We start from the raw sequence: 16925 nt of genomic DNA on the forward strand, positions 1-16925 counted from the left end.
GTGGCCGTTCGGAGGTATCCTTCGAAACACGCTTGCCAGTGTTTAAAAGTGGCCGCTGAGTTTGCCGCGTGGGGGCTGATTCGCAGACACTCTGGAGTGATTCGGAGCTCCACGTCCTTTAAGTCTGTGTTATAAATTGTTGCACGATCTATCACTCACGAGACCGAAGAGATGGAGTCAATCGATGGCTTTATTACGCAGACTTGTTCCCCAGCAGCACAGTTACAGAATGCGGCTGCTGGGAGAACCCGGGCTCTTATTCGCCGCCTTACTGGGTGGAGCCAGTAGGCGGCTGATCCAATCGGGACCCAGCGTCTATCCACCAATAGCCTCTTGGCATCACAGCGTACCTTAATACCCCTAATACAGACCACCACAGGGACTAATGGCAATCCCACAATCCTTTGGGAGTATGAGCGTCCCCAATTGCGGGGGGGGCGGAGAAATCATGAGCAGATTCCCTGCATAAATAAAGCTGGCCAGTTTTGAACCAGCTAGAGCGGAGTGAGCAGCAAGGGAGTTACTGCTGCTGCATGTTATTGTAAATAAATGTTATTTCTTTCTATCCTTCAACTCGTGCTGGATTCTTTGTGGCCTTCACAAAACTATTAAACTAAAGAAGGAAACAAAATCAACTAAAGGTGAGGAAGGAGGGAGTGTTCAAGCTTAGTCTGTTATTGATGCTATCCATTGTTTTCAGAAGTTTAAAGTCATTGTACCTATGTAGACCGACTGGGTTGTGAAAGTGAGCCTTTACTGTTTGGTAATGATGAATGAATGATGGCCATTTGTGGAATGAGGCTGGGTCAAATTTCCCTTCCATTGTAGCATGACTTGAGATCTGAAGGGCTGATGAAACATTGTCAGCTCTACTTCAACATCATGTACTTAATATTGTTGCCTGACTAGAATTCCACTTGACACTAGATAGGTGCACAAATTGAGATCAGACAAGATGCCAGAGAAGAGAAAGCAATTCAGTGGAGAGGGACGTGAGTTAGATTGCATTTACAATTTCCCCACAGGGTTAGCTTTCTCATCTCAAATGTGCATTTGTGGGAGTGTCAACAATGAATTGAGATCATTAAGTGTAAAAGGACTTGCATTTATCCAACATCTTTCACCACCTCAGCACATTGCAGACAAAGTAGTGTTTTCAAAGTGTAATGCAGAAATTATGGCAGCCAGTTTACACACTGAAAGCTCTCACAAACAGCAGTGAGGTAACAACTAGATAATCTATTTTTAATCTTGTTGACTGAGAGATAAATATTGACCAGGGGAGAACACCTCTTGCATCAAAAGGTGTTCATCAAATTCCTGCCAGGGGATCTTTTCCATCCAAGCTGACTTTGCCTCAGCTTAACATCTTATCCAAAAGATGGCACCTCAGTCAGTGCAGGATTCCCTCAGTACTGTACTGGGGTCACAGAGTTTTACAACACAGCAAGAGGCCCTTTGGCCCACTGTGTGTGTGCCGGCCATCAAGCACCTATCTCTTCTAATCCCATTTTCCAGCACTGGGACTGTCGCTTTGTATCGGCCTAGACTTCAGCGCTCACCGCCTGGATTGGGACTTGAACCCATGCAGAAGACAAGAATATTGCACTGAGTCAAGACTGGTGCAACTCTGACATATAAAGATGGTCATGAGCAGTCGGAGCAGCAGTAGGCCAATCAACATGTCAACACCTTTGTGTGGAATTCCTCTTGTCTGCTACTTAATGACGGTACTAATGGGTTAAGGAGTGTCCAGGCTTTATATCTTCCTAAATCATAGAACCGCAGGGCGCTAGATAAGAGTGTAAATTCCATTCATTTCTCAGGAGTTCAGGTTGTTGATGCTGACAGATCTCGGTGTTCTGACCTGGGTTTTATGTATCACTGTGGCCAACTGAGCTTAAAACAGCCTACTTCAAGCCCCCGGACATGTATCATTCAAACAGGACAATTAATTTGGTGAGAAATATGTGACCAAATAGAATTTAAATGTCGGAGTATCTTGGCACAGGTTGGCAGCTTTCAAAAGCTACATTGGTCCTCCAGTTATTGTTAGTTCCATTCTGGGTGCGATAGCAAATAATGTTGCAATGCGCTTCCTCATAACTATGCACAGGACGTTTTCAGCCAACAGGTATATAGGAACAATTTAAGAGGTGATGCCCTCCCTCTTGAGCACCTGATTCCTCTTGTCTCTTCAAGGTGCAATCACACTGGCCATGGGAACAAATCTCCAATGAATGTAGAACAGAGTGGGGGCAAAGGGAGTTGGGTGGGTGACAGGAGTTGGAGTTGGGAGGCAGTGGATAGTTCGAGAAAGGAGAAAAATAAAATTTAAAAATAAAACATTGACAGTAAAACCACAACAGTAGGTGCAATGAATTAAGTAGCTGCTCTTGTGTTTAACCAAATCTGATTTTAGAGAAGAAAGATTTTGCTTCTCCAATTCTGGCCTTCCCCTATTTGGTGACCCTGCCTTCAGTTGCTTGGGGCCCTGGAATTCCCTCCCTAAAACTCTTCCTCTCGCCACCTTGCTTTCCTCTTGAAAGACATTCCTATAAACCTACCTCTTTGACCGGGTTGTTGGTCACTTGTCGTCATACCTCCTTGTGTGACTCAGTGTCAAACTTGGTTTGATGGTGATCCTGTGACGTGTCCAAACGGGAACCAGGGGTGGTCTCGCAACACCAAAGGCTGGAATTTTCGAGTCCCACCAAGCCCAATGGGCTTTTGGCTGGCTCATCGCATCCGTCACTGCCTGTGAAGCCACAGTGCCAGGGACGGAGAAACCTGCCTCAGAAGTCAGAGTCCTGAGTTGTATTGCCCATTGCTCTTCAGACTGCATTTCAAAACCGTCGCTGATGGCAATATACTTTGGAATCTACAATCTACCATTTAATTTCATTTGCAAGAATACCACTTGGCTCTCATCCTAAACTGTACAGATGGCAATACAGTTCAGAGGATAATTAGCAGCTAACTATATAGGGCCTCATGTAACTTGTGGTTTTTATTGAGGATCTCTCTGGCTAAAAAAATACACTGAGGTGTTAAAAATGATGAGGACGCTGCACAGAGTAGGGGCTGGATTCTCTCCCCTAGCCGCGTGTTTCTCAGTGGCGCGCCATTCACTGGCGGCGGGATTCTTTACTCATAGAAACATAGAATTGCTACAGTACAAGGAGGCCATTCGGCACGTCAAGTCTGCACCGACTACTCCCCTGTCCCCGTAACCCCATCTAACCTTGTCACAAAAGGGCAATTTAGCATGGCCAATCCACCTAACCTGCACATCTTTGGACTGTGGGATGAAACCGGAGCTGCCGGAAACCCGCGCAGACACGGGGAGAAAGTGCAAACTCAGTGGTTAGCACTGTTGCCTCATAGCTCCAGGGTCCCAGGTTCAATTCCGGTTTCGGGTGACTGTGCGGAGTCTGCACTTCGTCCCCGTGTTTGTGTGGGCTTTCTCCGGGTGCTCCGGCTTCCTCCCACAGTCCAAAGATGTGCAGGCTAGGTGGATTGGCCATGCTAAATTGCCCCTTCGTGTCCAAAAGGTAAGATTGGGTTACAGGGAGAGGGTGGAAGCCTGGGTTTAAGTAGGGTGCTCTTTCCAAGGGCCGGTAGAGACTCAATGAGCTGAATGGCCTCCTTCTGTACTGTAAATTCTATGATTCTATGGTTCCACGCAGACAGTCGCCCAAAGCCAGAATAGAACCCAGTCCCTAGATGAGGCAGCAGTGCTAACTGTTGTGCCACCGTGCCCCGCCGCTAGTCAATCGAGCTTCCCATTGAAGCCATCCTGCACCGCGGGTAAACCGTGGCAGAAACAGAGAATCCCAACGGCTGGAGAATTGGGGCCAAGTCAGAGAGAAATGGAAGGATTCAGAACCAGAGGGCATTGATTAAAGGTAATAGGCAGAAGAAGCAATGGCAAGGCAACATGAGGAGAAACCTCTTTGCGTAGAGAGTGGTTGGGATCTGCAATGCACTCTCTGAAAGTGTGGTTGAGGCAGATTCAATCGACACATTCAAAGGGAATTAGGTTATTATCGGAAATGGAAAAATGCTACGGTGGAGCGCTAAATTGTTCCTTCAGAGGGCCAGTACAGATACGATGGGCTGAATGGCTCCTGTGTTCGAAACACAAGAATTAGGAGCAGAAGTGGGCAATTCAGCCCTACGAGCCTGCTCCGCTATTCAATCAGATCATGGCTGATCTCAAATCCACCTCTCCATCTGTTCCCCATATCCATTTAACCTGGTTTTTTTTAAACAAATCAGAAATATATCTGTGGGAACATAGGAATTAGGAGCAGAAGTGTTGGAACCATTCTATCATTCACTGGATAATTTAGACAGAATAGTCAAGTTTAGGAGTGGTAAATGCAGTATCATATCCTTGGTTTGGGTTTTCACAGGACCAGCCATCTTTGAATCTGTTTGAATGCTGCTGTGGGTGTGAAGTTATTATTTGTTTAATTGTTTGCACTCAGAGCTGCTGTTGGGCTGCGATGAACTTGCTTTGCAGCAAGTGTCAGCAGCAGTTGAGTTCTGCAGGTTGGATTTAACCATCGCCCTGACAAGGAAAGCAGGGGGGAACTGGCTCACAGGATAATAAACAGGCTGACAGATCTCTCTCTCGCTCTCCCTCCCAATCCTCAACTCGGGTTAGTACAATCTGAGGGGCGGATCTTGAGAGAATGCTTCTATCTGCCACCCAGCTGATTCTTGTTTGGTATTCAGAGGGCTGGGCGGGAGCAGATTTGTCCGCTATTCGCACCACTCCCCCCCCCTCCTTTTTTCTGGCAGAATGGAACGAGAATAGCTCCAGCATAGCCTGTCTGAAAGTTGCTGGAACCCACTTAAAGCCAGGGCGAGAAGGAACTGCAGGCTGGCTGTCTGTCATGCAATTGCAAGAGGACTTGGCAGAGGAGGGAACTGACTTGATGTTTCACATGTAACCACATCCGCGATTTCAGCAGAAGCCCCACATTCAGTAATTCACTGACTCACACACAAGTAATATTGTTTTTCGACTTTCCCTCCATTTTGTGAGAAACAGCAGCCCCAGCTCAGCGGAGGCATTTATCTATTTTTCCATGGCTTTCAGTCCGTGGCAGATCTTATCCCCCATTCAGTGGGCGAAGTGGACCTGGTCTGTGGTTCGACCAGGGGCAGGAGCTGGAGACAGTCAAGATGAGGATTCAAAACCTGAACAGAAGAGGCTGAGTTTCAGGCAAGTTGCTGTTTTTGAAGGAATTGAAAAGGCTGCTGTGTGTGAGAGAGAGGAGGCAGGCTTTTTTTTTTTCAAACGAGGAAGGCTTCACTGCAATAAGAGATAATCAATGAAAGTCTATTTCCGAAGGGGGGTGAGACATGATTCATTTTCTCCCATCTTCTCTTCCTCTTGCAGCTCTGACTCCGAAGCGAATTTCGACACGCCTGAGGCGGATACACCTGTCCAGGGGCCAGCAGAGATTGTTGCAGGTGAGCTGCCTGGGAGACACCGAGAAAAACTAGGGAGCGAGAAAGCAGGTAAGGCAAGTAACCATAGTCGTCCCATGTCCTATATACGGGGCTGAGGCAAGTGGCGAAACTGGGGGGGGGGAAGAGAGAGAGAGAGAAATTGATGTTATTGTGATATAATTTGACAGAATGCCAGCTACTATTGGCTGCGGTGTGCTTGTGGTTTAACTGTTTGAGACCAGTGCCCAGTCAGACGCCGAACCCAACCTGGATGCTTGAATAATGGACTCTCTGCTGCCCTTCACTCCCATGGAGACGCCAGAAATGATCAGACCCCTTCATCATTTCCAACTGGGCATTCATGGCAGAGGCTGCACAGCTGCAGAAGCAGTTACTTGTCAAGTGAGGGGCAAAATCCTTTTTTTTTGATCATTCTATTTTGTCACCCATGTACCAGCCTGGTTTATCTGGGCATCATTGCTGTTTGGATCATCGGGAGGGCTGAGCCGAGACATTCACATGAATGTTAAGGATAATACTGCATACGTTCTGGGGAAAAGTCCAGGTTTTTTTTTTCTTCCAGATTGTGTCACAATCCCCCCCCCCCCCCCCCCCAAATATGAGGGGCTTTTCACATGGTGGATAGCGTATTGGATTGTGATGGTTGAAACACACAAATGAACATGGTATACCTCTTTCCTTATCACTGTTGTATTAATTCATTTGATTGCTGAACAGTATGCTTTCAGTAATGGCAACTTGTTTCAAATATTCAGATCAGGTTTAAATATTTGTATGCTACATCCTATGGTTGGATATATTTACATTTCCACAAAGCATTTAGTAAACTGTCAGCTGAGAGGCGATCGCACAATGTTGGAGCTGAGAGTGGGGCCATGTACTGGCTTGTATTGAGGTTCGGTTAATGGACCGAAAACCGAGCAGAGGTTGTTTTCAGGATAGTAGGGTGTAACTGGAGGGGTACAAGGATCAGGTCTTGGGCCTCAGCTACCTGCCATCTCTGTCGATGACTTGGATGAGGGGACTGAGTGAAAAATGTTCAAGTTCGCTGGCTCAGGAGGTTAACTCCCAGCTACAGCAAGCAGTTAGGAAGGCAATGAACCCAGTGTTGGCCTTTAGTACAAAGGAATTGGGAAAATACTGCAATTTGTACTTTGACGAGATTACATCTCGAATACTGTCTACAGACTTGGTCTTGCCTAAGGAAGGACATAACTTGAAATTGAGCGGGTGCAACAAAGGTTAACCAGACTGATTCCTCAGATGAGGGAATTGCATTGTGAGGACTTATTGTGATGGATGTAAGAATTTGGGATATATGTTGTATTTTATATCTGTTGCAGTAAGGTTCTTAATCCAGACTGTCTACTAAAGCTGTAATTAAGAAGTCCTAAAAGGTCTGGATGACATGTGGTACAGCGGTTAGCACTGCACCTATGGCACTGAGGATCCGGGTTCGAATCCCAGCCCTGGATCACTGTCCATGTGGAGTTTGTACATCCTCAATGTGTCTGCATGGGTTTCACCCCCACAACCCAAAGATGTGCAAGTTAGGTAGATTGGACACGCTAAATTGCCCCTTAATTGGAAAAAAATAATAATTGGGTACTCTAAATTTATATTTTAAAAAAAAAGAAGTCCTAAAAGGTGAGGTCATGATTGATTCTAACCATTGACTTGTTTACATATAGAGGGATAATGGAACATTGTTGTGATTGCTGGAGATTCCCTGCAGAGTAGATAATTTAATGAGGGGTTGTACTTAGTCCTAGCTAAGCAGTTCATGGTACTTGGTGAGATACAGATGGTGTCATTAATGAGAGGAGCCAGGCCCATCTGTAGTTTTGCAGTCTGTTATAGGATTTTAAGTTGAACAGTTTTTCCAAATGCTGCTAGGTTGAGCAGAATTGTATTGGTTTTGCTTTTGAAAGGGTCTTTAGTTCCAAATGTTAGTCGCAGGTGCAGATAGTAATTTCCTTTTTTTTCCTTTTTAAGAACTGTATAATATTTGTAAGGTTGTTTCCTTGCTGTGGCTAGTTCTATGTGTAAATTGAAGTTTGTTTTTAACAGAAAAGATACCTACTGGTCAGAATCATCACGCCTGGTGTGAAGTATTATTTCCTCACCGTTTACGAATTGAAACAAAATGCTTGGGTTTCTTGTCAGTATCATAACAAGATGAGCATATTCCCTCCAATTTAGAAGAATGAGAGTTGATTTCATTTAAATATTGAATTTCTTAAAGGGCTAAATTGACAGGGAAAATGCTGGAAGTATGTTCCGCCTGATTCAGAAGTCTAGAATGTGGGATGTAGTTTTAGACACTGTTCAGGACTGACATGAGGAGAAATGTCTTCACTCAAAGGGTTGTGAATCTTTGGAATTCATTACCTCCAGAGGGCTGTGAATATTCAGTCGCTGGGCATATACAAGACCTAGATAAATAGATATTGCTAAGGTAGGGTATTGGGGACATGGGGATTGTGCAACAATGTGGAGTTGAGTGTTACTATATGGAAAAGCAGGCTTGAAGGGATGAATGGCCTACTGGTATTGTTATTTTGAAATGAATTTCTTTGAGCTAATGCCAGGAGTTTAGGGGGGGAATATTGGCCAGTATGGCCTGCTTGCCTTCATTGGCCAGGGCATTGAGTATAAAAATTGGCAAGTCATGTTGTAGCTGTAAAGAACCTTAGTTAGGCCACACTTGGAGTATAGTGTTCAATTCTGGTCGCCACACTACCAGAAGGATGTGGAGGCTTTGGAGAAGGTGCGGAAGAGATTTACCAGAATGTTGCCTGGTATGGAGGGCGTTAGCTATGAGGAGTGGTTGAATAAACTCGGTTTGTTCTCACTGGAACGACTGAGGTTGAGGGGAGACCTGATAGAGGTCCAAAATTATGAGGGGCATAGACAGAGTGGATAGTCAGAGGCTTCTCTCCAGGGTCAAGGGGTCAACCTAGACATAGGTTTAAGGGGCAAGGTTTAGAGGAGATGTACGAGGCAAGTGTATTACACAGGGTAATGGGTGCCTGGAAACACGCTGTCGGAGGAGGTGGTGGAAGCAGGGACGATGGTGATGTTTAAGGGGCATCTTGACAAATCTATTTATGTTGTTATTTTGAAATTAAGAATTTCCTTGAGCGAATCCCAGGAGTTTGGGGGAGAATATCAGCCAATGATTTCTATGTTTTGGATGGGTCAAAGCCTTTGTGTTTGATGTTACAATTTGAGAGCTGTTATCTCAAGGATGGCCTTATGGATGAGGTCTTGACATATCCATTCACGTTAAAATGCTCAAATCTTTCCTGCTGTTGCTGCACTAAATCAAAAGCCTAACTTCAGCTCTATCACATCCCAAGGATCCTCTAGGCACAGTCCCCAGTCTGGCCACAACAGCCTTTGTCTAAGATTGAGTTATACTTGAGAATAAGAAAACCCTGAATTTTGAATAAGTGCAATAGTGGAGAGGTTAGCTGCAGATGCGTGTTCATGCTCCGAGATGCAAAAGATCCCAAACCCCTTTCCCAACACCAACACAAAGCGCTGAACACACTTCGCCCCTTTTCCCATTTTATGATTTGATGGGATGACAGTCATTTCAGGTGCACCTGTCATTAATTATGGACTTTCTCAGTATGACACAATGCTCCACCTCCACACGGTGCCTAACTAGCACAGGCACAATGGGTTAATTGATCTTTTGCATGATTTTAACTGGCTCTTTGGTACAACTCCACAGGAACCGGGAGTCTGTCTGGAACTTGCCAAAGTGGCAATTATCTGATTGAGGAATAATTATTGACCATGGCACTAGGGAGAAGTCCCCTGTCATTCGAATCCTGGCAGGGGATCCTTTGCAGATCTCTAAGTGCAGAAGAGACCTAGTTTATTATCTTGATCAACCACTCAGCTGTGCAGCCGTTCTGTGCCGCACAGAAATGCCAGCTTAATCATGTGCTCAGGTCTCTGGGGTGGAGCTTGAGCCCAGATCGTTCTCGGTCAGCCACCCACATGACCAGTATAGGTACCAGCTTCAGACAGTAAAGTGATGGTCGGTTTGCAGATCTGATTTTAGTAGCAGCTGTCGTACCAGTCTTTGCCCAGAGTGTTGTGCATTCATGCTTTTGTGTATGTGCAGAACATCACTGAATTGCTGACTAAATTTTCACGTTTGGAGGCAGCAGGCAGCACTTTTGTTTGCGAGTAGTTAGAAATAAGTGGCCAACCAATGGGGAAGAGTCCAGGTATGAAATACCAGTGAGGCACAAACTGGAGGTGTGAGGAGATGTGTTGTGGGGTGGGATGGTCTTACAACTCTGGCCATACTGATTGGATTTGTGCCCTCCAATCAAATCACTCATTTCATGGTGTTGCAAGAGTAGAAAGCATCATGTTGACATGAACTGTGTAGGAAAAACCATTCCAATAACATCTTGGTTGTTTCTGAGTTAGCGATATGGGGGTCATGATAATCTGATGAGGCAATCAAGTCACTCCTGCAGATAAAGGCGTCTGCACTTGGATGATGCGTTAGGAGACTGAGGAGTGTGCTTGTGCCCACGGCCCCTCCCCCAATGATCTGGTGGTTATTAGACGCTCAACAACACTCAAAGAATGACCAGGTAGCAGAGCGTCATTGACACCAACTCAACTGTACCTCCGCTTTAAGACCATAATATAATCGAAGTAGGAATAGGCAATTCAACTCCTCCAGCTATGCTGTCATTCAATGGGATCATGACTGAATTGTTACCCCAGATACTCCCATGTCTGCAAATCCTCATGTTGAATTTTGACTTGAATATACTCAATGACTGGACATGAAAGAATTTCCAAGATTCCCAACCATATCAGTGAGGATGTTTCTCTGTTCTAAATGGCTGGCCCCTTCATTCCGAGACTCCTAATTCTGGGCTTTACAGTCAGGGAAATCATACTCGCGGCAACCACCCTGGAAGAATTTTATGTTCAATTCTTCTAAGCTCCTTCAAGGAAGAGAGACCTAGTTTACTTAGTTCCTGATCAATGGACACCTCAGGAATTAATCTAGTGAATGTTTTATTGCAATTCCTCCTCGGGCAAATAATCCCTTCCTTTGGTCAGGAAACCATTTTATACAGACAGTACACTAGTTAATAATAATAATTGCTTATTGTCACAAGTAGGCTTCAATGAAGTTACTGTGAAAAGCCCCTAGTCACCACATTCCGGCGCCTGTTTGGGAAGGCCAGTACGGGAATTGAACCCGTGCTGCTGGCCTTGTTCTGCATTACAAGCCAGATGTTGTAGCCCACTGTGCTATGGTCTCATGAAGCCATGTACAATTGTGGTAAGACTTCTTTATGTCAATCCCTTTGTAATAAAGGTTAACATAACATTTGCTTTCTGCACGCAACTTTTCCCCACTTTGAGACAAGTGGAGAAAATGAGGAGAGCTTGGAATCCCAACTTGGTAACCACTGTAAAGGCTTCAAATATGAGATATTCCAGACACATCCTCTGCTCCTGTGACATCTGGATTTTAGTACACTCACTTCCCCATGTTTCTTGTTCCTGTTTTGATGAACACACAGCCAGCTGCTTTTGGTGCATTGTTCCTTCCTGCAGCCCCTGTGCCTATTTTAGATGGACTTTTAGACTGACTTGCCAGTATAATTAAAGGGCCACTGTCACCTCTCGCAGAAGGGAGAAGGCACAGTCCCAACTCTGCATGATCAGAATTTTGTGTGAATTGAGGCCACAAAGTAAAATGGGAGTGAAAAACTTTTGAATGCTGCTGGCAATGGAGGTGGTTCAGGAAGAGCCCTTTCAGGTCATGTGCTCCAGGCAATGACAGGATTGATGACTGTCTTCGTCATCTCGTTCTGAAGTGATAGCAGTTTCTTTGAGATTGCCATGTATAGTGACAGAAAACTACAGTAAATGGAAGATTTATAATCAAACAGGAGCTGTGATTGCTGAAATGAAACCTATGGGTCAGTGGAACACAGATTCAGCCTCCAGTGTAAGAGCCGTCTACTCCGTCTTGTCTGTTGTTACAAGGAAGGAAATGGCGGGAGACGGTAGAGTTGGCATTGGACGAGGTGGGGATTTTTTTATTTTGTCTTCTGCCAGCTCCTGAGAACTTGATGGAACATTGTCCTACCAAGACTGCTGGTTCAGGGAATGTCCACATCGATGTGGGAAGAATGGGACTAGTTTCAATTGACGGCACTTTTTCAAATAGAAAATAGGATTCCAGAAGCATTAACACATTATTTCAAAAATTAAAAAAAAATCCTCTGTCGTGGATATTCTTAAACTATCAATCACAGACCTTTGGAGGGCATTTTTGATCTGACTTTGCATCATGGTGAACTTTTTGCTTCTAATTGGAAATATGCAGATGGTTTTAGTTTGTTCGAGCTGAGTCATAAAAGAACAGACGATGCCTGGGTTCAATTGCTGGGTTGTCTGAGGCCGTAGGAAATGGTGGTTTTATTGACCTGATCCCTCGAAGGTTCGGTTTAAGCTGGGGAGGGGCGCAACAAAAAGACTCTCCTTGGGTTCACGGAGTTGTTTGGAAATGTCAGGACCAGGATCAACATCACGATCAGCTGAGATGGCCTTGGAAGCCTCCTGATGGTCGCTGTTTCATTTTAGAAGTGAAAGGTGCCCATTGGCACTGGACTGTGGTCTCCATGGTGTTGACTCCTTCAGGTCAGAAATGGGACTGGTAACAGGAAATGAGGCAGCAGCATTTCTTGAGATGGAATGTGATCATTTTGCGAGCCCTCGTGATAGCAATGAGGTGGTTAATCAGCCCTGCGTTCCAAACAAAGATATTATACAGGATGCAGAATTTTACTGGCATTGTGGCAAAGGTCAGCTGGGTGGGAAATTGTAAGCCACAACACAATGCTATAATTTTCTTGCCATACACCACATTCAAAAAATGGATAAAAATAGAAGATCCAGCAACACACTGTGAACTCCAGGAGGAACAGAATGTTTATTATGGTGCAGTGCATTCCACATGAAGAGACAGAAAATGTTTTGTGTGACTGCTCATTTTGATGGGGGTGTGTCCTCTTTTTTTTTTTTTCTACTGGCAGGGGGTGTTGCAATTCAGTATTATTCGCATATCTGCACCATGGCTGGGCAAACAAATAGTTCTCCATTCTATAAATGGCCTGATTTTGAGAAGTGCAGATGAGCGGAAAGACCTTGGGCTGGATTCTCCGTTTCTGCAGCTAAGTGCCAACTTTAAATGGAGAATTCGCGGGCATTTTATGACCCAGAAATTGGCGTTGAACCCTCACCGATTCCGGGACTGGTGAGGGGCTAGCAGCAGCGCCGGGTGAAGCTCCCGCCTCAAACGGTCGGAGAATGGCTGGGTCCCTGGCAGCGCATGCGCACGGTGACGACATGCGGCGGTCACGCCGTACAACATAGCGCAGACCTAACCAGCCATCAGCGACCCCACAGGCCACCCCGTGGCCACTCCCCACCTGTCCACCCAACTGTTGCGGAAGCCCCCCCCAGCCGGCGGCACGGAAACGGGCCGAGTGTGGCGTCACTGGACACAGTCCACAGCTGCCACACTGGGTTCCCAACTGAGACCACACGTCCCCCGTGCAGTCGGGAACTTGGTCCATAGGGGTGGAGCACCGCGGGAGGGCCTGCCGATGACGCGCCAACAGCGTTGCAGCGGCACGCAACAAGATTACGGTTTCTTGGGTTTATAAACAGAGGAATAGAGTACAAAAGTAAAGCAACTATGCTCGAAATTTCTAAATCACTTGTTAGGCCTCGGCTGGAGAATTGTGGACACTTGTGGACATCAAGGCCGGAATTCTGCATCTGTTCACTGGCAGCCTGCAAGTTTCCCAGTGGCATGGGGTGGCTTCAATGGGACCATCAACAGCCACAGGAGCAGAGAATCAAGGTGTGCCGCCTCCCGTCGTTTCGGAACACATAGCTGGGAGATCAGAGGATCCTGTCCCATAAAATGTTCGTAATGATGTCAAGCGGTGCCGAGGAACTGAGTTTGAATCCCGGCCCTGGGTCACTGTCTGTGTGGAGTTTGCAAGTTCTCCCCGTGTCTGCGTGGGTTTCACCCCCACAACCCAAAGGTGGATTGGCCATACTGAATTGCCCCTTAATTGGAAAAAAAATAATTGGGTACTCTAAAATTATTAAACAAAAATCGTAACGATGCCAAGCCCATAGAAAGGGTGTCGGGAAGATTTACCACAGTGTTACCAGGGATAAGGGACTTCATTTGTGAAAGGAGGTTGGGGAAAAGTCAAGCTTGTTTTCCCTTAAAATAGGGAAAGATAAGAGACGACCTAACCAAGGTTTTCAAAACAGCTGGCGAGTGGGACGATAACCAAAGCTGTGGATACAAAACCATTGGAAAATGATGGAGAAGGGAGTTGAGAATTTAAAAGAGATTTGAACAGGTGGTTGAGAATGAGGAACTTTGCAAGGTTATGGAACAAAAAGTGGGGATGTGGGATTAAGCACAGGTTAATTCTTCCCAGGGCTATTACAGGTATGATGAGGTGAATGAGCTCTTTCACTGCTATGATTTTCTGGGATTCTATGAAAATGACTTTTGTAAAAAACGAAAGTGTATTTTGCTCACTTCAACTTCATTTTGCTCTTTGTTGACCCCCACAAAGTTGGGTGACAGCCAAATACGTGTTTTGGGTGCACCTTAATTATTTGTTTCTGATGCGTGCTTTCCTCAAGTTCCCATTAGGTTGTGAGGTGAGGTTATGGGGATAGGGTGGAGGCGTTGGCTTGGGTGGGGTGCTCTTTCCAGGGGCCGCTGCAGACTCAATGGGCCGAATGGCCTCCTTCTGCACTGTAAATTCTACGAGATATGGTCAACTCTGTTTTAGAATAAGGGGCAGCAGATTTAAAACCGAGATGAGCAGACATTTCTTCTCTCAAAGGGTTGCGATCTGTGGAATTCACTACCCCGGAGTGTGGTGAATACCGGGACATTGAGTAAATCTAAGAAGGTGATGGACAGATTTTAAATTAGTAAGGGGTTGAAGGGCGATGGAGAATGGGCAGGAAGTGGAGTTGAGGCCATGATGAGATCAGCTATGATCATATTGAATGGAGGAGCAAGTTTGAGGGACTGAATTGTCTATTCCTGCTCCTTGTTCTTATGATTGGGTCTGTATTCACTGTAACTGAGAAGAATGAGTGTGGATCTAATTGAAACACGTGTAAAATTCTGACAGGGCTGGACAGACTGGATGCAGGGATGTTGTTTCCTTTGCTGTGGGGGGGGGGGGGGAAGGGGTCTAGAACGGTAGCATTGTGGATAGCACAATTGCTTCACAGCTCCAGGGTCCTAGGTTCGATTCCGGCTTGGGTCACTGTCTGTGTGGAGTCTGCACATCCTCCCTGTGTGTGCGTGGGTTTCCTCCGGGTGCTCCGGTTTCCTCCCACAGTCCAAAGATGTGCAGGTTAGGTGGATTGGGCATGATAAATTGCCCTTAGTGTCCAAAATTGCCCTTCGTGTGGGGTGGGGTTACTGGGTTATGGGGATAGGGTGGAGGTGTGGACCTTGGGTAGGGAGCTCTTTCCAAGAGCCCGTGCAGACTCGATGGTCCGATTGGCCTCCTTCTGCACTGTAAATTCTATGAAATCTATGAGAACAAGGAGTCACACTATCAGGATATGGGGTAGACCATTTAGAACTAAGATGAGGATAAATTTCTTCACTCGGGCATTGGTGAACCTGTGGAATTCTCTGCTACAGAAGGCTGTTGAGGCAAAATCACTGAATATATTGAAGAAGGAAATAGATTTTTAGACTCAAAAGGTATCGAGAGGCACTGGGAGAGTGCTGGAGTATGGTGTTGGGGTAGAGGAACAGCCAAGATAATGAATCGAAACGCTTACTCCTATGTTCCATGTTCCCGAGCAGTGTCCTGATGACGAGGATGTGAAGGGAGTTCAGCAGATGATTAAACAGCTTTTTGGTGATAGATGTGACCTAATTCAAAATGAAAGCTCCCATCTATTTTGGAAGCAAGTGAGTCTTTGGAGATATATTCCTACAAATGGGAGCACCGCTCTGTCATTCTATAATCAATGCAATAAAAATGACCCAGTGCTCATTGTTTATGTCATTACCTGAAGGAGTGTAGTTCACCATGTGACTATAGGATGTTTGCAGAGATTATTAATGAGCTCTATTTCAAACAGTTGCACAGTGACTTTTTTTGAGGTAATGTGAGAGTCAATATTACAAGAGTTCAGTGCTCAAAGGACATGAACGCTGGTGGATAACTCTTGTTTTCCCAAATTCCACTCCACTAGGGTCCATGCCCAACTTCATAATTTGGTGCGGCCACCTCTCTCTCATTCAGAGCATGACCATATCAATGCGGTGTTGCAAAGTCTGTGTGGTTTGGTGTGAAGAGTTTGCATCCTTTATGTTTTTTTTTTTAAATGTAGAGCACCCAATAATTTTTTTCCAAAGAATGAGATTTAGTAAGAACAATGCACTACATTGAAAATCAACACTTTGCCCTGTGCCCACACCTTGGAAACCTCCAATGGCTAGTTGGTAAGAAAGGAAGGACCCAAGATTGGAATGTGCCTGTCCCAGCAGGGGCAGGGCCGTAAACCACAGAACCATAGAAAGATTACGGTGCAGAAAGGGATCATTCAGCCATGTCTGGGCCAGCTAAAAAGAAGAAATAAACCGCTCATTTTAATCCCATTTTCCAGCAGCTGGTCTGCCGCCGTGCAGGTTACAGCATTTCAGACGCAGGTCCAGGTACCTTTAGAAATGAGTTGAGTGCTTTGGCCTCAACCATCAAATTTGACAGTGAATTGCAGAGGCCCACCACCCTCTGGGTGAAAAACGTTTTCCTCCTATCCCGTACACGCGCATAGTTGCTGCCTCAGAGAGCCAGGGTCCTAGGTTTGATTCCCAGCTTGGGTCACTCTGCGCAGAGTCGGCACGTTTTCCCCGTGTCTGCATGGGTTTCCTCCGGGTGCTCCGGTTTCGTCTCAGTCCCGAAGGATGTGCTTGGGACATTCTGAATTCTCTCCCAGTGTCCCCGAACAGGCGCTGGAATGTGGCGACGAGGGGATTTTCACAGTAATTTCATTGCAATGTTAATGTAAGCCCACTTGTGACAGTAAAGATGATTATTATTATAATCCTTCATCCAATCACCTTAACTCTAAAATGCAGGTCGCCTCTGTCTCTGCGCCTCTTTCCTGACTTTCACTTGTTTCCCCATCATACTTTGAGTAAATCAAATGAACAGATTAAAGGAGGCAGCCCGTTAGAAGGGGCATAGTTTTCTCTTTCAGTGATGTTCTTCACCAATTAACCTCTAATCACTTCATGACTATTCACTCTTTCCTATTCTCCCCCCCACCTCCCCCCTCTAATCCTGTGTCCTGCTGAACCA

At 45.6% G+C, this 16925-nt stretch overlaps 2 protein-coding genes across 13 annotated transcripts in view; one reads left to right on the plus strand and one right to left on the minus strand.

Annotated features, from left to right (window-relative positions):
* The window catches only part of LOC140396913 (histone-lysine N-methyltransferase NSD3-like), a 579137-nt gene that overhangs the window by 528186 nt on the left and 34026 nt on the right, over positions 1-16925 (minus strand).
* The window catches only part of tacc1 (transforming, acidic coiled-coil containing protein 1), a 457444-nt gene that overhangs the window by 91703 nt on the left and 348816 nt on the right, over positions 1-16925 (plus strand). For 6 of the 12 annotated variants that reach the window (XM_072485833.1, XM_072485836.1, XM_072485825.1 and 3 more), the window contains one exon: positions 5414-5535. In XM_072485833.1, the coding sequence (XP_072341934.1) occupies positions 5414-5535 (122 nt within the window). Of the gene's footprint in view, positions 1-4735; positions 5237-5413; positions 5536-16925 lie in introns of those variants that run through there. The other 6 variants (XM_072485827.1, XM_072485828.1, XM_072485830.1 and 3 more) reach the window with 5 other exon arrangements.

The sequence above is a fragment of the Scyliorhinus torazame genome, chromosome 20, assembly GCF_047496885.1.
Source record: "Scyliorhinus torazame isolate Kashiwa2021f chromosome 20, sScyTor2.1, whole genome shotgun sequence".
NCBI lineage: Eukaryota > Metazoa > Chordata > Chondrichthyes > Carcharhiniformes > Scyliorhinidae > Scyliorhinus > Scyliorhinus torazame.